General features: G+C 44.8%; 1 protein-coding gene across 2 annotated transcripts in view; it reads right to left on the bottom strand.

Annotated features, from left to right (window-relative positions):
* Positions 1-21,293, bottom strand: part of ERBB3 (erb-b2 receptor tyrosine kinase 3) — a 115,523-nt gene that overhangs the window by 8,637 nt on the left and 85,593 nt on the right. For both annotated transcript variants that reach the window (XM_081320919.1, XM_081320920.1), the window contains exons 12-24: positions 20,632-20,831; positions 17,795-17,927; positions 17,607-17,697; positions 16,677-16,831; positions 15,275-15,328; positions 12,517-12,658; positions 10,838-10,957; positions 9,711-9,809; positions 7,719-7,904; positions 6,368-6,523; positions 5,682-5,757; positions 2,109-2,255; positions 1,707-1,804 (exon numbers count right to left, since the gene is read on the bottom strand). In XM_081320919.1, coding sequence (XP_081177045.1) covers positions 1,707-1,804; positions 2,109-2,255; positions 5,682-5,757; positions 6,368-6,523; positions 7,719-7,904; positions 9,711-9,809; positions 10,838-10,957; positions 12,517-12,658; positions 15,275-15,328; positions 16,677-16,831; positions 17,607-17,697; positions 17,795-17,927; positions 20,632-20,831 — 1,657 coding nt within the window. The remainder of the gene's footprint in view (positions 1-1,706; positions 1,805-2,108; positions 2,256-5,681; positions 5,758-6,367; positions 6,524-7,718; positions 7,905-9,710; positions 9,810-10,837; positions 10,958-12,516; positions 12,659-15,274; positions 15,329-16,676; positions 16,832-17,606; positions 17,698-17,794; positions 17,928-20,631; positions 20,832-21,293) is intronic.

Raw genomic sequence — 21,293 nt, 5'->3', positions numbered from 1 at the left:
AGCAGAACATTTCATCTCAGGATAAGAGGCCTCTGTGTAGAACTGAAGAAAGGGAAGGAATAGGCCTCCAGTTATCCTGGGAGTCCTTTCCACACTCCCGGCAGGTCTTGGTTTCTATAACATCCAGGCGTGATGAGAGAGAAGATCCAAACTGCACATGAACTGCAACCAAAATTATTCTGGCAGACCTATTTCTCTTACTATACCACGGGTCGGCAACCCGCGGCTCCGGAGCCTCCTGCAGCTCCCAGTCGCCCAGTGCGCTTGCACCTCTCCGAACGGGCGGAGGTGCGTGCGCACCTCTCCAAACGGGCGGAGGTGCGCGCACACCACTCCGAACGGGAGGAGGTGCGCGCGCACCACTCCAAAGGTTTGGAGAGCTGCGCGCGCACCTCTGCCCGAACACCCGTTTGGAGACCTGCTGGTGTTCGGGCGGAGGTGCGGTTTGGAGACCTGCTGGTGCCGGTTTAGAAAGCTGCCGCGGCCCGCAGCAGCTTTCTAAACCGGCACCAGCAGGTCTCCAAACCACTGTTCGGGCGGAGGTGCGCGCGCACCTCTCCAAACCTTTGGAGAGCTGCGCGCGCACCTCCACCCGAACGGACAATGGCGCCGCATTTGGAAAGCTGCCAGATCCCCCGCAACCTCCAGGTGAAAATCCTCCATTTTCCCTCTCACAGCCCTCCCTTAAAAATTCCGTTCCCGGCGAGGCCCCGGGCTTTTAAAAGCCACCGGGGCCCGGCCGCTGTAGGTGAGGACCAGCTTCCTGGCTCGCTCCCTCTCTTTTCCGCAGGCATTATTTGCTCGAAAGTGTTTAAGTTTATTGCTCAAATGATGTTTCTAATTAGCGCTTCGGACCGGGTCCCTCTATTTTTGAGGGAGGGGAGAGGGAGGAGAAACTTATTGTAAAAAAAAAATAGAGGGAAAAGACTCTGCTGGAAGCAATTCCTGCTTTACAAAAGCCACTAGTGCCGAGAACTCCGTTCGGGCGGAGGTGCACGCGCACCTCTCCAAAGGGGAGACCCGTCGCTGCGCAGGTGCCTCCCACGTTTTTTGCGCATGCGCAAAATGTTTTTTGTGCATGCGCATGTGTGGACGCACGCGCGTGCACTTTTTGCGGCTCCCACTTTTTTGTTTGTGTGATGGAACCGGTTCTGAGTGGCTCTTTTCCTTTTTCCGGTGGCCGACCCCTCTACTATACCAAGCTATATGCTATGGAATCACACCTGTGTTTCCAGCAGGTTCCGTGGTGAGGCCTGGGGCCTTAAAGGCACCTCTTGCCACGCCACAGAACTCAGCTATGAGACGAGAACGTATGAAACTACCCTGTTCAATGGGGCACAGCCACTTTCTGGTAAGATAATTGCTTCAGCTGTGACATAGGGAATGTTTTATTATCCAACAATGTATTTCCATTAAGAAAAAGTTTAATTTTTTAATAAGTACTGGCATGCCACCCCCACCTCCTGCCTATGTCTCTCACACAGTATATTTCTATTTGCCTGTCTTGGAAAAGTGAAACATGACCAGGTCCTGTCTAATAAGCAGGATGTCACTACTGACCAAATAGGACTACAGAAAAAAAAGCACGACCACATCTCACGGATGTAACAAACGCATTCTTAACCAAAGTGTTGAGCATTTCACACCTTTAAGGTCCCCATTGGTTTAATTTGTAACTTCAGCTTGAAAGGGAGTCAACAACTGACCTTAATCACCAGGTAGCGAGGAGGGTCGCGGGCCATTCGTGTGAACTCATTGGCTAGCTCTTTGAAGGTGGGACGAATGTTCTCATCAATCATCCAGCCTTTAAGGTTAGAAAAGGTGAAAATCTTTCAAATAAGCACCAAATACCACATCTCCTATAGTTTAGGACAGAGGTGGGGAACTATGACCCCTTTATGACTTATGGATTCAACTCCCAGAATTCCTGAGCCAGCCATGCTGGCTAAAGAATTCTGGGAGTTGAAGTCCACAGGTCATAAAAGGGTCATTGTTCCCCGCCTTTGGTTTAGGGTAACATCATAAGCCTATGGTTTTTAGATTAGTTAATGAAAAAACATTATGTCAGAAGCTGTTAGTGAGGCAGGAGCATAAAAAAATATACATACATTTTACCATCACCATGTAGACATCAATGGTGCAGATCTGGGGTTGTGAGAGGCGTTCTCCCTTTTCCAGTAGGTCAGGAACTTCTGAAAGGTGGATTCCAGCATAAGGTTCTCCTCCAAAAGTCATCATCTCCCATAACGTCACTCCTGTTAGGATGAAAAAATGTGAGAGAACAGGTCAAACTAGACGTTGCATGGCTAGCATGGTTACATATACCTGTAATACAGGTGAAAATAGAGTTCTAATTTTTTTTTAATCCAAGTTCACAACTCTCCTGAAATCTATCCATGGGAGCCCTAGGTTACAAAGCCATTTTAAACTTTAGAACATTAAAGGAGAAAATCTCCTGGCACCCAACACTGTAGACAGTCTCTGAATAAGCCAGAAGATTTCCACAACCTCAGGAGCAAACATGATTACAGGCAGTCCTCGACTTAAAATAGTTCATTTAATTCAAAGTTACAACGGCACTGAAAAAAGTGACTTATGACTGTTTTTCACACTTATGACCATTGCAGCATCTCCATGGCCAAGTGATCCAAATTCAGATGCTTGGCAGCTGACTCATATTTATGACGGTTGCAGTGTCCCAGGGTCATGTGATCCGCTTTGGTGATCTTCTGATTAGCAAAGTCAATAAGGAAGCCAGATTCACTTAATCCCTGTGTTACTAACTTAACAAATGGAATGATCCATTTAACATCTGTGGCAAGAAAGGTCGTAAAATGGGGCAAAACTCACTTAACACTTTTTTTTTTACTTAGCAATAGAAATTTTGGGCACAATTGTGGTCGTAGGTCCAGGACTACCTGTATTGTCCATGAGTGGAGAACCACAATTTGGCAAGTAGCAGCTCTTAAAAGCAAGAGGAATGTTGTCAGGACTACCAAAATAGCTCTCTACATGGGGCTGCCCTTGAGGACCACTCGGAGGCTTCAGCTGGTGCAGAATGCGGCCACGCGAGTTGTGATGGGGGTTTCCCGATACTCCCATGTAACACCTCTACTCCGCGAGCTGCATTGGCTTCCGGTTGCCCTCCGGGTGAGATTCAAGGTGCTGGTGATGACCTATAAAGCCCTGAATGGCTTGGGTCTGGGATATTTGAGGGAACACCTGCTGCTGGCATCAAGTTCCCATCGTCCAGTGCGCTCACACAGGGAGGGTCTTCTCAGGGTGACGCCGGTAAAAGATTGCCGGCGGATAACACCCAGGGGGAGGGCCTTCTCTGTGGGTGCGCCTGCCCTCTGGAACCAGCTGCCTGTGGAGCTTAGGACTGCCCCTGACCTTCGTTCATTCCGCCGGGACCTGAAGACCTGGCTCTTTGAGCTCTCCGGCCCAGGCTGAGAATTTTTAACTGGGGTTTTTATTTTTAGGGATAATTTAATCTTTTTAAATTGTTTTTTAACTTTTGTATTTTGTATTGGTTTGTTTTTTAAATACCCTGTAAACCGCCCTGAGTCCTTCGGGAAAGGGCGGTATATAAATTTAATAAAATAAAATAAAAAATAAAATAAAGTAGTTGCCAAGAGAGTGGGCAGATTTTTCCTGCATTCTTCTCATTTATTGCATGTTTGGATCTGGAAAGAGACAACTTACAGTCCCTTTTCCCCATGCATAAGGAGGACAAGTACTTCACAGTTCTTATGCTGATTGTTACTGATAAAAATCTTTAGAGTATCTCTAAGTGTTCTTACTGGATCTGCTCATCAAAGATCTCAAAGTATTTTAAAGCTTAATGAAGGCAGGTCTTTTACGGTAGGGCTATGGGAATCGCCCTTGATCTGATTTAAATAATTCAACAACCTGAGTCAATTCAAACCATAAAATCTGTAGAGCATTTGGAAGCTATAGCTTGCACAGACTGTGGTGGCATGGGCATGGGCAGCTCTTAGGGCCTCTAGAATGGTCCGTGTTATTTCGCAAGCTGCCAGTTTGCGATTCAAGGTGTTGGTAATCACCTTTAAAGCCCCGCATGGCATGGGCCCAGGCTACTTGAGGAACTGTCTCACCCTGATGGGACTGGCCGGCCCCACCTGTGCTGGCCAAGGGGGGCTATTGCAGATCATGTCAGCCAAAGAAGTTTGGCTAGTGGGATGCAAGAGAAGAGCTTTCTCTGTCATGGCTCCTGCTCTCTGGAACATTCTGTCCCCTGAGGTGAGATTGACTCCCACCTTCCTGACTTAGTAAGAGCTTTAAGAGCTGCTCTGCCAGGTGGCTTCAGGACCCAATTGGGGAGCTTCATACTGGAGATGGTTGACTAAACTTAATCCATATATCTGGCTCCCTCTTTTGCCATTTTGTGTTAATAGTTTTATTTGTTGTGTTATTCTTGTAATTGGTGATTGTACAGGTAATCCTTGACTTATGACCACAATTGAGCCCAAAGTTTCTGTTGCTAAGTGAAATATTTGTTAAGTGAATTTTGCCCCATATTACAACTTTTCTTGCCACTGTCGTTAAGTGAATCACTGCAGTTGTTAAGTCAGTAACATGACTTCAAGGTTGACTCAGCCTTCCATCCTTCCGTGGTAGGTAAAATGAGGACCCAGATTGTTGGGGGCAATAAGCTGACTTTGTAATAATGCCGCTGGGGGGGGGGGGTGAAAGCCCTAATAAGCAGGCATATACATAGAATGAAGGCTATTGCTAAGCACATTTGATTTGTGCTTAGATTGTAAGCCGCCCTGAGTCTTCGGAGAAGGGCGGGATATAAATGGGATTAAAATAAAATAAATAAATAAATGACTTTTAAGCGAATCTGGTTTTCCCATTGACTTTGCTTGTCAGAAGGGGATCACATGACCCTGGGACACTGCAACCATCGTAAATGTGAACCAGCTTCCAAGCATCTGAATTTTGGTCAGGTGACCTTGGGGATGCTGCAATGGTTGTAAGCGTGAAAAGTGGTCATGAGTTACTTTTTTCAGTGCCCCTGTAACTTTGAATGGTTGCTAAATGAACTGTTGTAAGTTAAGTACTATCTGTAATGTCTTCTAATGTTTTTTATGTTGTAAGCCACCCAGAGTCATTGGATACTAGATAGGCAGCAAATAAATTTCATAATAAATAAATGAAAATAAGTAAATAAAATCATCAGATTCAGCTAATTTGATTAAGCTAGTCAATTCAATAGCATTCACTTCAATTTACTTCAACACATTTATTATAAGATTCATTGTGTAAAGATTGTCAACTGAAATCTTCAAATTCAATCTTTAAATGTAATATTTCAAAGCCTGAATCTGTCTCTCTATCTTGAAATGCTGGTGTTATCATTAGGGACAAATCTAAAGACTAAGAAAGCAAACCTAGCTATAACTAAGCAGGATCAAGTAAAAACAAACAAACAAACTACAGATAGAGTAGAATATTTGTATCTCAGGGATGAAATAAAGGGTCATTGGTGCCCTCTGATCTTGATTGTTTTCTTGCAGACATTTCATTATCAAACTAGGTAACACAATCAAACACCAAGGATCCCTAAAAATGTCTTGATTTCTGGAAACTTATAAATAACAAAGATTAAGTAGCTACAGTCAAATTCTTAATAGATGGAACAATTAGACACATACCATAACTCCACACATCACTTTGGTGTGTATATTTTCCAAAGTGTATACTCTCTAATGCCATCCACTTTATTGGTGTCTGAAAAACAAATCAGAAAGAAAAAGTCTAAGAATGAATTTGATCTACCTGAAGATACACATACATGGAGACAGTGGTAGATAGATAGATAACCTTTATTGTCATTTTTCCTGTGGGCACAATGGCACACATTAAAAATGAAATTTAGTTGCTTCCTCTCAAGGTGCACACATACATAACACAGTAGAAGTTTCTTCATGGGTTGAGCAGCTATGAATGTGATTCCTTTTCCCCTGGAACTTTTGAAATAAAGTGGTCCTTTAAATCTATTTTTGTCAAACTGTAGCTCACAACTCCTTGGTAATAAAACCTTGACATGTTCCAGTCAACCAAGAGTGTGAGAAGAGCACCATTCAATTGGTGTCCTGACTCATCTGACTGCTTGAGGAGCAACAAAAATCACCACTTGGAATATAAAGATAGCTTTACTCCAGTTTCAATGACCTAGTGCAGAGCTGCAAGTAATTAACATTTCTCCCCAATGTCTAATTGTGAAATCAGGCATATCTACAGCTGAATTTAAACTGGTACAAAACATTCATGCAGAAGTCCTCTCATACACATGCACATACCCATACATACACTATCTTTCACTGAAACAGGCACTAACCTTAATTTCATTGTAAAAGTATTTCTTATCATCTGGGTAGAGCAAATCAGCAATGCCAAAATCTGCCACTTGTACTTGGCTAGGGGATTTAACCAAAACATTACGTGCAGCCAGGTTGCGGTGTACCATACGATGTTCTTCCAGATAGTACATACCCTGAATATTAAAAAGGAGATATCAATTTTCCCATTTCCGTGAATTCCATCAGCTTTACATTCCTCCGTTATGGATATTTCATTATTTTTCCATCTTCATGCATACAGTAGTCTCAATGCAGTTACCGTATAAAAGTCTTTTCTTATTGGTTATCTATAAGTCCCACTAAGAACAGTTCTGGTTTCATCTGTGTATTAAACTTTAGAATTCTTTGTATCGCCTATGCCAGGGGTAGGCAACTTTGGCTCTTTTAGCTGGCTCAGGAACTCTGGGAGTTGAAGTCCATGAGTCATAAAAGAGCCAAGGTTGCCTATCCCTGGCCTATGTATTTCTATCCATTTTTTTTGCTTTTTCACAAGTCCACCATGGATGATAAAATCAGTCTTCATATGAACGACTGTATTCCAAAGCTCAAGACAGTTGGATTCGTTATGGTTTGAGCATCTGATTCACAAAATTGTATGCTAACCCTGCCCATAGACGTTAGCTCAGCTCATCCTAATATAAATCAAGTATTTCATTTCGTGCCCCCTCTCTTCCAAGAGATTGTGAGTTTTGAAAGGGCTGCAGATCCCGGGATCTGTAAGAATTTTCATCCATGGGGTCATCCAAGAACATTTGGGAAAGAGCAAAATTGAAGGAGGTTGAACATTTGTGGAACTTATGAAAATATATTACATCACAGAAATTTTTGAAACAGGTTTTAGGATGTACACTCAGTTCACGTTAGATTAGATCTGTTTAGGCATGTGGCTGCATTGTATGAGTCAAAAGAGCAACCAAGAACACCCTTGTACAGACGCATAATGCAAGGTAAGTTAAAAGAACATAAAAAGTTTCTCCAAGTCCACTTATGTCAGTGAAAATGCACTTGTGCTCCTAGAAAACATCCTGTGTGCTTAAAGTTTTGCAAATCTTCTATCCTGCAGATGGCCCTGTGGTATATCTTATATTATTCTAGAACAAAGCCCATCTGCGGGATTCAGGCAGTACATGAAACTACGTCTCCTCCGGTCCACAGAAAAACCTCTCTCCACGGAACTGGTCCCTGGTGCTCAAAAGGTTGGGGACCTCCGTTCTAGAAGATTCCTCCGTTCTATACCGGAAGTAGAATGGAAGGCATTCTTTCCCTCAAACAATGGGAGAGCCTAACTGACCTGGAAAAGGATTCTAGCTATTCTTGTAGAAAACCTACCTTGGCAATCTGGACACACCAGTTAAGCATCAGCTGAGGACCAATGGCATCTCTGTTTTTGCGAATATACTCCAGCAGGGAACCCAATGGGAGAAGCTGGGTGACAAGTTGCAGCTGGGGACCAATACAGATGCCCAAGAGACGGACAATGTATGCATGATCCAGGCTACCTATAGCTAGCATGTGCTGCACAAAAGAAAAAGAAAGGCATCAGGGCAAAGTTTTGATTGCAGCTGAAAGTGAAGGCAGGAACTGGGAAAGCTCCAATGGGAAAAAAAAGTCTAGTGCTGACTGAACACAGAATCAACACTCCTTAGTCACAGCTTGCTTCAGACTTTTCACTATCTACCCATCCACACACCCCTCACCCCTAGTCTGCCTATGCATATATAACAGACTAGCCATCTCCTCCAAACAGTGGCTAAGAAAAGCTTCCAACAGATTGTCAGTCTGTACTTTCAATACTAGTTTCCACAGGGGGAGAGAGTGGGGATCAACAGCAATGATGGTGCTATTGAAAAAGCATCAGACAAGGATCCCTCTTGCAATGCTAATGCTTGGCATTACCTACAAGGTACTTTCTTTGTTATTTTAATGCACATGGACAGGTTAATTTGGGCGTAATTTGCCAAAGATCTGCCCTGCCCATCATGCCCCAATCTGTTGCCAACACCATGGATCTCTGTACATCCTTATGGCAGTTCTCTTCCAAAAAATGGGATATAAATGCCCTTTGTGTTTTGACTTTCACATAGATGACTTAATTTACTACAGTTTCCTCAGTCTGACCCCCTACACAGGATTATAGTTCCCAATTTCTAATCAGCATAGAGAACCAACACGTCTGGAAGGCACTGTTACAGAAATCCAGATTGTTACAGAACGTGCCCTGCTTGTGGTCAGACACACTTCTTTCACTGCCTTATAGGGTAAAGAGTCCATTGGCCTCTTCCCCAAGTGCTTTTCAGCTCCAAGGGGTCATTAGAATTCTCCTAGCTCTTGATATGGATGTAGCTGGAAGAGGAACGAGACTTATTCCTGGCCTACAAGTGGAAATTTATAAGGAGATTTGCATTTACAATATCAATGGGGACAGGCATCCTCAAGATAAACTACAGGTTCTTTATTTAAAGTCTGTAGTACCTAAAATCAGAGGAACAACAACGTTTGGGGAAGTGAAACCAATGGCTATATAGAAAAGCCCTAAACACCCCCTTGTTTTTACACACAGATGCATGCGCACACACACAATATCACAGTCCTATTCCCTAAAGACTGATATGCAAAGAAGGTGGGATGTTGAGAATCAGCTTTGTAGATTGGCTAAAGTGGTGACTGGCAGTTCTAGTCCCACCTTAGGCATGAAAGCTGGCTGGGTGAATTTGGGCCAGTCACACTTTCTCAGCCAACCCAACTCATAGGATTGCTGAAGAGAAAACAGGAAGCAGAAATATTAGGCAAGTTCACCGAGTTATATACTAAGAATGTGGGATAAATAATAACAATTTATGTTTGACCACCACCACCATCACCCCATCTTCCACATTAAATGTTTCTGATTGGGACTACAAAGTGAAAGATTATGAGGACCATAATCAGTAATCACAGATGCAAAGTCTTCAGTCCTACGTAGAAATATTGAGGTGTACCCATAAAAAACCAGCAGCTCAGGGATGAAGTTCAACCATACATTCAAAGGTACTTCTGAGTTATCAGTTATTAGCAAGTCCAACACAATTAAAGGCGACCAGCAAAGTTGAATAAATATTCAGTCAAAAGCAACCAATTCATATCCAGATCAACTGCACTGAAGATAATTTCCTTGCAGTTGAAAAGTAGGAAATCCGATGCCTTTTGGGATTTACTGCACTTTACCCTGGAATTTATCAATAGATAATGATCTATTAATTTCTTGTCTGTCTGCCTGTGCAAGAGAAGGAATTTGTGGAGGCCAATCACACCTTTTCTGCCTGTGACCTGTGTAGCACTTACATCAGTTACAGCATGGAAGGACTGTCGACCACTCGGATCCTGGATAACTTTGATGCTTACAGGGATCTTAATAGAGTCTCCTTCTGGAATCCAGACACCCTAAAAGGAAGGAAAACTGGGAATAACCAATTGTTTAAAATGAGGAATCATGCATAAAATAATAAATGTTGAGGAATCACTGGGAATCATGATCTAATGTTGTTTTCTATTTTATCCTGTTTGTCATTCAGCAAACTCCAGGTGGAATTTTTCCTATCTGCTGCTCTTTTCTGACAAAACAAGAAGCAGAGGATCCCATTAGTCTAAACTGGAGCGGTGATGGCTCTAATTAAAGATCATATTTGCCCATCATCAGAATTTTTAAGAGCTCCATCTCAGCCAAAGTAGAAAGTCACATTGAGCTGAGTCACTTCTCTGTTTAAGAGAGACAAATGTAATGTTATTCGGAATCAGAAAGCAAATGTAGAGAATGAAGGATGCTTGATTTGATAAAGTATTTGTGAACTGTAGCTGATCATAAACTGAATGTAGGACAATAGTGAGATTTAGCTGCTAAACAAGGCAACTGCAGTTTTAGGCTGAATCGACAAAAACATTTCAATTAAATCATGGAACCCAATAATTCCTTTTTATTCTGCTTTGATCCAACCACAACCCAAGTATTGGTTTAGTACTGGGCACTGTGCTTTAAGAAGATGGCAGAGAAATTGGAAAAGATTCAGAGAAGAGCGATGGAGATGATCAGGGACTAAGAACTAAGTTACATGAAGAAATACGGAAGTTGCTTGGTATGCTTAGCCTTAAAAAATGGTTGAGGAGAACTATGACATCATTTTCCCCTTTGATTATCTAGAAAGAGTTCATGTACAAGAATACTGGGTGGTTTTGTGTGCTGCCTGCATCCCGCGGATCGGGCTTTGCTTGTTTGTGCGGCCCAGCTGCTGGCATGCCGCGCGGCCCGGTGCTGGTCCACGGACCAGGGGTTGGGGACCCCTGGTCTAGCTGCCAATTCTTCTTCACAGGCGGAGCAATATTCTCTGCTCCTTGCTACGTTGCGACTGGAAGCAGCCTGGAGCATGTTTAACCACACAGACACATAAGCTCTTCCTTCCAGGTTTCCAACTTACTCTATGCACTGTTCCAAACACGCCCGATCCTAGAACTTTCAGCTTCTTTAATTCTGTCTCCTTGAAGATTCGAGCCAGGACCTTGTTGGCTTTCTCGCTGGGATCCAGAGGTTCCAAACTCTTAGAGGAAAAACAAACAAACCCCAAAAGCAGGTCAGGTACTACTTGTTTCCTCAGTATTCCTCTTGGAAAAGGCAGGGGTGGGCCACTTTTGGGGCTAAGACCCCGAAAGGATTACCCCTAGAAACATGCCTAATTATAAAATGCATGCAATAACAAAACAGACATTTGTGAGAAGAAAAGACTAGCCTTCTCAAGTTGACTGCTGCCATCCTAGTGGGATTTCTGTAGGTGTTCAAAAGCTTTGCTAGGTACACATATGATGCAGAGTTATAAATATTATGTTGAGAGCCAGTTCTTTGCTTTGCAACCAGCCACTTTTCTAATCATTTTTTTTTGTTAAAACAAATATTTCAAATCAGGAGAGCAAGGAACCCAAGGCACCTTCGTACCCATGGGCACGATGCTGCTTATTCCTGTGATAGTAGGATCATAATTCTCAAATATACCAAAAACATTTAAGATTTTTTAAAATAGGCTTCACTTCAACCTACAGAAATTGTACCAGGATGGCAGCAGGCAACTTGAGAAGGCTAACTCTTCTCTTCTCACAAATGGTTGTTTCATTATTGCATCCCTTTTATGGATTCGTCTGCTATTATCTCTAACGCAGCTTCTAGAAACCAAGATGATACAAAACAAAATTCTTCCCCATCATACCAGCATTTTTCAGTGGAACTTCTAATTAGTAACGGTATTTCTTTTAGGAACAGACATTTCTCATAGTCCTCAAGAACAGAGGACAATATCTCCCATCATCCCACCTCCATCAAGCAATGGAGGACCCAGGGGTGAGTCTGTATGGTGGGGAGAAGGCGGGTATTAAGAGTGTCAAATGGCAGGCCCAATTGGGCAACTGAAGCCCACTTTTTAGAAATGTATTTTGCAATGATCAGTGCATATTAGGACAGTCCTAAATGGATTTTTCCTTTTTTTCCCTCCTAGGGTGATAGCTTCCATTTCAGGGTATTTGGTTGCACTTCAGGCAAAGTTCAGTTCTATACTCTGAAGGCAACCTGTTTGGGTTTAATGTGGACTTACTCGCAAGCAAAAGTGCAGCTTTAATAGTCTGCTTCCCCCACAACATAAAGAGATCCGGATCCAGTCTTGGATAATGAATGATAACCTCCCCCTCCCTTCCATATGGTCAAATCTGACTGGTTACTTGCGATCTTCAACGTGGCCTAGAGCAGACATGTCAAACACAAGGCCCAGGGGCCGGATCCGGCCCGTGAAGTGGTTTCATGTGGCCCGCGAAGCCATCCTGGAAACAGTGAGGAAACGGCCCCCACTGCCTTGGCCCTGGCCCAGAGACCCTCCTGCCAGAGACCCTCAGATCTGTCCCACTCCTGCCCAGGCCCCCATAGGCACCCTTGATGCAAACGATGTAGAGCTGGCCACACCCATCCAGTAGGCCATACACACTCTAGCCATGCCCACCCAGTAGGCCACGCCCACCCTGGCCATACCCACCCGGCCCCTTGAGGGCAACCGCAATGCTGATGCGGCCCTCAATGAAATTGAGTTTGACACCCCTGAACTAGAGTATATCCTCTTACCTCCCCTCTCTCTAAGTATCTGCGCATGGCTCTCTTCTTCTGAATCTTCTTGCCACGGCAGTATAAGAAGGTGAGCAAAACAAATGAACAGAAGGCGAAGAGGCAGCCCACAACCATCACAGCAATCATTGTTGGAGCTTTCCTAAGAGAGACAGTGTAGGTTAGGACTGCGCATGCATCAAGGCACGTTAAAAACATTAAAGGAGAAAGGGGGTGGGGAAGAGAGAAAGGTTTCAAGCAACCTGAACATCCTAGCTTTCATCTGGAAACATATTTCTGGCCTTCAGGCTGCAGTTGGTGAAATGAGAAGGCCGTACAAGTTAAACCTCGGTAAGTGGGATGCTAGACACGTAAGATGTTCCTTGAGGGAGGGATAGAGGCTGAATAAATGGGTAAATATAATGGGCTTAATCTGAATCGGATTAAGGAAAAAACTCAGCCTCTCAGACCTTTTTTTAAGAATTACCACAGAAAATGAAAGTGGAACATGATGAACATGCTAAAATAGGATGCTCATATAAAGCATATTTATTGTCCTTTGAGAAGGTTGCTCATAAATCATTTTCAGTACCACCAATGCCTAATGTTGGAGATGCTTTAGCCAAGGAGCGATGCATTTGGCAGGTGGACAATCAAGAAAGGTGACTATCAGCAGTGCTGCCCAGCATCAAAGAGCTTTTTGCCATAGTTCTACAGTCCATTGAGAGCCAGAGATGGAGCAGCAAAAGTTTGTGAGCAATTCCTCCCAAAGGCTTCCATCATGTGCCTATCTTGGAGAGCAGAGCATCTTCTGCACCCCTCTTACTTGCCTGTTGTTCCTCGAGGCTTTGAGCCAAATTGTTTTATAATCTCTTCGAATTCTCTCCTTTCATCACGGAAGCTGCATCTCACCCATAACAAGGGGGTTTGGTGGGGGTTAGCTACTGGTTTTGTGTTTTGCCAAGTGAGCCTAATTCTAGAGGTTTACTTTCCAAGCAAGTACAACAGCAGCTCTTTTGAATGAAACTCTACTCTCAGGGTGAGTTTATGGGTATAAGCACATAATATTCGCTTGATGATGAAATGGGTGGCATATAAATTTAATAAATAAACAATGGGATTCCCTTTTTCTGGAATGCTTTTCTGACTTCCCAGGCTAGCCTAATTTCCTGGTGTTCCTTCATCGAAGCATTAAGCCGGTTTGACCCTGCTTAGCTTTTCAAGACAAGACAAGGTGCTGCTGCCTAACTGGGCTCCAAGCCAACAGGGAGCCCAAATTCCAGCAATCCTCTTCACAATTGGCCTAATGACTTTCTCCCCTGCATTCATGGCTCTGTTTCAAGAGCACGAGAGAAAAAAAAGAGAAGGGAAATGAGCTTCCACAAAAAAAAGGTGAGAACTTCCTTTCCCTTATTACGGGAGAAAACAGGTGGGTGGGAAGGAGATCAAAATGGGATGATCCGCGCCCTCCGGCAACAGGCCAGAACCTGCAGTAGCCAGCCCATGCCACCCATGAAGGCCTCCAGGCAAACCACGAGCACTGGTGGGAAAAAGACAGAAGGTTGCAAATGGAGCAGGAAAAAATGGGGATGTGATGAGAAGGACCCTTTTAAGTCAACACTGGGAGAGGTAGTTTTGCACCACGGTGGATGTGTGAGATCCAAATCTAGATATTTGAATTTCTTCTTAATCCTCCCCTCCCACCACTTTTTTAAAGTCTTGAGATTCTTTCTGAATGAGGGAGCTGAGAATTCAAATTGTGAAACTATTTTTTTACCGGAGTGCCTGCCTTAGATGGAAGGACAATAAAAACAACAACATTGGGGGGAGCCAACAGAGAAAAAAGGGCTGTGATCCTGGCCAGTTTTCCTGTCTTGGCCCGTGGAAGCCTCTACAAATGTGCCAAAGTGCTCCTTCAAACCCCAATTGGAAAGGGGTTAATCTTGGAGAGAATCCATGCCACAATTGCAGTTTAATTTGGAAAAGGAACTTGAAAGAGAAGCCCTTTGGCTAAAAATAATTTGTCAAAATATAAGGAAGCAAAAGCATTTATTTTAACCAGGTTTTAACGGAAAGAGGGTTTAACTCTTCAAAAAAAATGCAATCTGTTATCTTCAACCAGCTGTTCACACAGTATGCTTTGGGGCAGAAGATGTAGTATTATATACCACAACCAGGAATTGCCTAAGTTATTTTCTAGCTGTTGGAGGAAGATGTGCAAGAGAGGAGCAAAATAATAATCACAGTACAAAATAAATTATCAATTTCCAGTGTTCCTTGTAAACTGAGTGAACTCAGTGGCTTTATCTAAATTATGATAATTCTAATCCTGTGGACCTAACCTGAATAAATCTGGATCCAATTCATTATCTCTATCAGCCTTACAATCATTTTAAAGGACAGCCACTATTGTCTTCAGGGAAGACAGAGAGAAAAGTACAGTGTTTGTCTATAGTCAAGATGTGATTTATACTTAAGAAGTGATTCAAATCAGAGGCATCACAGCCTATGTGACAGACTGTCCATCCATCAAATGGCAAGATTGGAGATGCTAGAGATGGAATTTAGGACTTTCTTGGTACAAGGATATGGTGATGTAACACCATATGTAAGGATATATGATGTAACCCAACAATGCTTGTAAGGGTTAAAACTTCTTTCAAATATTAGTAGTAATCTGAGAGCACAAGACAAATCACAAAGATTCTTTCTACCCACCCACTCTTTTTAAATCCTCTCCCCATCTCCCCCAGACTCCCCAACAGCTCCTGACAGGTACCTGGGGCCAGGCAGTCCCACAGTGAAGCAATTTTCAATCTCTGGACCAGAACACCTGTAAGAAATGGAAGCACAGGGTTACCTTGCTTACCCAAACCCAGATTCACTGAATTTATCCAACTGCTTGCATTCACACAACATCCCAAACCGTAAACTAACCACAGCGAATGGCAGAATGCCGTGAGCCAAAAAACAGCCTATGATGAGAACCCAGCCAATATGATTCTTACAGAAGAACTAGGTAGGTCAAGGGAATGCTCGCCTTTTTTGACAAACACAGAGTCTTGCCAATAACACTCTCCTGTAGTTTTCCAAGACCAGAGCCTATGAATTTTGTCCTCAGGGGACTCTATAGGTCTTTATTTTTTTTTAGAGCTGGGCAAGCAATCCAATTCTTGGTCCCCAATCCCCATGAGCAACCTGACATTAATAATGCCTTGCACTAACAAATACTTTAGTCCACAATCTGCATCCTGATAAGAGATTTTGGGCTGGTGTAAACATCACGCATAATTTTTGGACTTTCCCCCCTTTCCTGCTTTCAGAACCATCTTGCCCAATGAAAAATTCTGAAGAATTCAAACTCTTGCACCCTTGAATCCTTTTATCAATCAAATATGATTTGGAGATTTCCCCCTCCCCTTCTTCGCAAGCCCGCAAGGCTTGTTTTGTTCCTTGTGAAATGATTTGGATTGATAGGCTTATTTTCATTATAAGGACTGTGGACCCTTGACCCCACAATACAATGCTGTACCTGAAGCTTCTCCAGGAAGAAACAGTACTGCCTATATTAAATCCAATGCAGTTTTCCATTGTCTTCCTCACCTGGCTGTCTTCCTGACATTTGAACAATACAATACTTGTGGCTTCAGTCATAATAGTGCCAGCAAGAATTTCAGCCAAGTAACTATCTGAAATCCATGTTCTTAGGGCTACTTAAAAGATCTTAATTTCACACTTTGGACTGAAATCACTAAGCCCTGGGCTCAGAGCCTGAAGCAGAACTCTTTGCATCTCTGAGTTTGCCCTGTTCTTGAAAGACACCTGAAAAAGTTGGATTTTTCCAGGCACTTTGATAGATATGTATGTGGCTTCTCCTGGATTTTTTGTACAAATATGATATCCTGCCCAGATAGCACTTGTGCACCTCTGGGGCGGGGTGGGTGCTTGTTACAGTACCAGCAATTAAAATCAATAAAAGGCTGTAACTAAGATTACCAACCAGAAGTGTGATATAATAAGTGTTTCTCAACCTTGGCAGCTTGAAGATGTGAGGACTTCAACTCCCAGAATTCCCCAGCCAGCATGGGGAACTGAATTCAATGAGAGATATTGCTGGAGAAGACATGATTGCAACAATCTGGGTGCTGTGGTGTTTTTTTTTTGTTTTTTTTAGCCCTTACCCCTCTGTGCAATTCTCATGGCACAGCCAGCACTCCTTTTTGGCATCAGGATACTTGAAGATTAGTCCCTTCGCCCCAAGGATTCCTGATGGGCAGCTTTCAACACAATGGGGCCCATCCTTATAGTTTGCGCAGGTCACACACTCATCAGCCCCCTGAAGAGGAAAACAGGACACCATTGTATATGGGCAGGGGATGATCCCAGAGCCTTGAGTCAGAGCAGGTAGGCAGTACTCAGGATAGAGACAGTTCAGAAGTTAAGGTTATCAGTCTTCCAAGGAACAGGGTCTTTAAAGGTAAAGGTAAAGGTTCCCCCGCACATGCGTGCTAGTCGTTTACGACTCTAGGGGCCGGTGCTCATCTCCTTTTCAAAGCCGAAGAGCCAGCGCTTGTCTGAGGATGTCTCCGTGGTCATGTGGCCGGCATGACTAGACGCCAAAGGCGCACAGAACGCTGTTACCTTCCCACCGTAGTGGTCCCTATTTTTCTACTTGCATTTTTACGTGCTTTCGAACTGCTAGGTTGGCAGAAGCTGGGACGAGTAACAGGCGCTCACTCTGTTATGCGGCACTTGGGATTCGACCCGCCAAACTGCCGACCATCTGATTGACAAACTCGCGTCCTAACCCACTGAGCCACCGCGTCTTTACAGGGTCTTTACTGCCCTCCAAAAGCTAGAGGAGCATCTCTAGAGACAAGGAGAGGAACGTCTCAGCTCTTCCTGTCTAGCCCTCAGGAAAGGCTGCATCTGTTTAGGAAAAGCAGTTATAGGATAGGAAATAGGAGCAGCTGTTTTGCCCCAGGACAATTCCTGGAAATTATTTTAGATGTTTTAAACTGCCTCTTACCCCTGAAAATGCAGCGAGTTTAAACGTAGAAGTAATTTAATTCCCTCCCTCCCTGCCTCCTTAAAAATGCGTTCTATCATACTTGTCCATTACAGGTGAGGCCTCCCTCGATCTTCTGGCACTGTGGATGGCACAGCAAGCAAACGTCCCCTTGAGCAAATTCTCGACTCTCCCTGCATGTAGCCAAGGGAAGAAAGGAAGTGTTAGAGGCACGGGTCTGCGATGGAACCAGGGAGAAGGGAAGCAGGTGCCCTTGGCTGTTATTCTTACCCCTCGTAGAAGTTGCAGGAGACAGTGCAGACCCCGTCACGGCTGTAGTTCTGGCAAGAGACACACTGGTCTGGGCCAGGCCCCCAACAACCATCACTGGAGCAAAGAGGATCACAGACCTTTCCCTCTTGCACTGACAGAAAAAGAGAACGGATCACAAATGGGAGCTGTCTGTCAAAGCCCCTTTTGTTCCTCTTGAGCTGTCTGAAGGAAAACAGGTCAAAGCCAATCATCTCAGATTGTGTATTTTAATCAGAACCCTTTGGAAACACCGATAGCTCCGTTTGATCAGTACTTCTTGCTGTCCCCAGACAACGCCACTATTACTGCCAAGGAACAAGCATGCTCGTTGGCCACATTATCGGAATGTTAGTGGAAGATTTGTGAGCAGCATTGACCAAGACAGCTGAGGGCAAATGAGAATGAGCATTTTCAGAGTATGGATATTATGGGGTTGCAGTTTGGTTCACTACAATTGGATAGGAAAGATGTGTATGAAAGACCTGTGACTGGTCTCTCCACCAGCAAACAATCGCATGTCGAAAGCAGACCCACATCATTTATTTTGTAAAGACACTGAGAAGCAGAAGCACAGTGCCGGTGGAAAATGTATAGTATGTGTCTAAGTGAGTCTGATCGAATCACTTTCCCTTATGAGGCTAGGCTGAAATTGCCACAATGAACCAGGCATGTAAGCAGTAGAGGACAAAAGGTCAGGAATCTTGACTAAAAGATCCATCTGGGAGGTAGATAAGAAGGAAGCTTATTGAGGAAGCAAAGGAAAAAAAGTGTTACCTGAAGCAGACAAGGAAGCTGGGCCTGAGCACATGGGGGAAAACCCAATCCTAGCTAACCAACAAAGCAAAAGTCATTTCTGCATCCAGACTTAGCAGCTTCCATCCCTCTAGCTCACAGGTCGGCAACCCGCGGCTCCGGAGCTGCATGCGGCTCTTTAAGCCGTCTCCTGCGGCTCCCAGTCGCCTGGTGCGCACGCACCTCTCTGAATAGGCGGAGGTGCGTGCAAACCACTCCCAACGGGAGGAGGTGCGCGTGCACCTCTTGGAACGGGCGGGGGCGGTACCTATTTGGAGACCTGCTGCCGCCGTTTGGAAAGCTGCCATGGCCCATTTACAGAGCTACCGCCTTTGGTAGCTCTGCAAACGGGCCGCGGCAGCTTTCCAAACCAGCGGCAGCAGCTCTCCAAACGGGTTATCGGGAGGAGGTGCGCGTGCACCTCTCCAAAGGTTTGGAGAGCTGCGCGCGCACCTCTTGGAACGGGCGGCAGTGGTACCCGTTTGGAGACCTGCTGCCACCGTTTGGAAAGCTGCCATGGCCCGTTTACAGAGCTACCGCCTTTGGTAGCTCTGCAAACGGGCCGCGGCAGCTTTCCAAACCAGTGGCAGCAGGTCTCCAAACGGGTTATCGGGCAGAGGTGCGCGCGCACCTCTCCAAAGGTTTGGAGAGCTGCGCGTGCACCTCTTCAAAGGTTTGGAGAGCTGCGCGTGCACCTCTTCAAAGGTTTGGAGAGCTGCGTGCGCACCTCTTGGAACGGGCGGCGGTGGTACCGGTTTGGAGACTTGCTGCCGCCGGTTTAGAAAGCTGCTGCGGCCCGTTTGCAGAGCTACCAAAGGCGGTAGCTCTGCAAATGGGCCGCGGCAGCTTTCCAAACCAGTGGCAGCAGGTCTCCAAACGGGTGTCCGAGCGGAGGTGCGTGCACACCTCTCCAAAGGTATGGAGAGCTGCGCGCCCACCTCTCCGAACGAGCGGCAGTTTGGAGGTCCCGGGGGGTGGCTCCGGCAGCGCCCGGGGTGAAGGCGGCGCCGCAACCCGGCGCCTGTCACCAGGGAGACCCGTCGCCGCCGGCGTGCAGGTGCGTCGACATAAAAAAAAGTGGAATCGCACGCGTGCATCCACGCACGCGCACGCGCAAAAAACAAAACATTTTGCACATGCGCAAAATGTTTTGTTTTTGCGCGTGCGCGTGCGTGGGTGCATGCGCGCGGTTCCCACTTTTTTTAATGTGTGATGGAACCGGTTCCCAGTGGCTCTTTTGCTTTTTCAGGTTGCCGACCCCTGCTCTAGCTAGTGCCTGGCTGGTAAGTGTGGATGAGTGAGTGAATGAGAGAGAGAGAGTGTGTGTGTCTGTCTGTCTCTCTCTCTGTGTGTGTGTGTGTCAGAGAGAGAGAGAGAGAGAGAGAGAGAGAGAGAGAGAGAGAGAATGTGCATTGTAACCAGGAAAGCTTTGCTACTTTAAATCAACTAGATCTCTGTATATTCCAAAGAAGGTGATATGCCTCAGTGGTTGAAAGGGATATGTATGTGTGTCCCCAATTATTTCCTCATTGTTGACTAGAGTTCTGTGTCTTGTCTTTTCTAGCCACACCTATCTGGAAAACCCCAGTAGAAAGCAAAGGGGGCTTACAAGATCCACATTCCACAACAGGCTGTGTGTGTGTGTGAGTAAATGAAACACTCCTTCCTATGAGAGTGCTCCCTTTCTAGGAAGGTGAAGAGGAGACCACTCCGGGATGTCCTTGTAAGGTTAGTCCTGGAGAGGAAAAGTGACCGGTTCATTCCTAAGGGATAGATGTGTTTCCTGCTGTTTCCAAATTCTGGGAATTATAAATTAACATATCTGGAAGGCAGCAGGTTGGGCTGAGTAGCTTTATGTAATGCACATGTGTATGTTTGCTCACATCTGAAAAATAATTCCCAGTCCAGCAGTTAGCCACATCCTAGCCGTATTACTGCTAGAAGAAACAATTGCTGCTGTTTGATTCTGTTCATTAATGGGATCCCTCCACAGCCTCGCTCCCTTTTCTATTATTCTCACTTACTGCATTTCCTGGGAGATTTGTTACTCCTGATGTTAAGATCTGCCCGTCGACGAGAGAGACGTGTCCAATTGATGGTGTGATAATAGCAAAGTTGTCGATTCTCAGTGATATAGACCTGGCCAGCACTGATCTCCTGAAGAGAGCGGAAGTCTAAGGAGGTGATGTTCATGTTCTTCATGATCAGCAAAGAAAATCCACGGCTAAAAAAACACACAGCAGACTCCGTCTCAGAAGAGGAATGGAAGCAACTCTGTTAAGTTCATAAGTACTGGAGGCACAATAAACGTGGAAAACTGGCAGAGCAGAATCCAAATACGTGTCTTCAGACCCATCTTGGATCACCTACAATGGAGTCTCCATATGCATGAAGGTGCTAGATTGCAAACCCTTTACTGAAGGGTGGGGAACCATGGCCCTTTTATGACTTGTGGACTTCAACTCCCAGAATTCCTGAGCCAGCATTCTCAGGAAATCTCCAGTTCTGGGAGTTGAAGTCCACAAGTCATAAAAGGGCCATGGTTCTCCACCCCTGCTTTACTGGAACGCACTATGGCAAAACCTTTATTGTAGGGGCTTTTCAAACTTCCCAACCTCTCTTCAGCAGAAAAGGCAAATTGGAGGGATCACTATCTTTAAAGTTTCTTACAACTCAAATGCAAAGG

The sequence above is a fragment of the Vipera berus genome, assembly GCF_964194415.1.
Source record: "Vipera berus genome assembly, chromosome: 2".
NCBI lineage: Eukaryota > Metazoa > Chordata > Lepidosauria > Squamata > Viperidae > Vipera > Vipera berus.
Note: the sequence above shows the minus strand (reverse complement) of the source record. Positions and strands in the feature narration are given on the sequence as shown.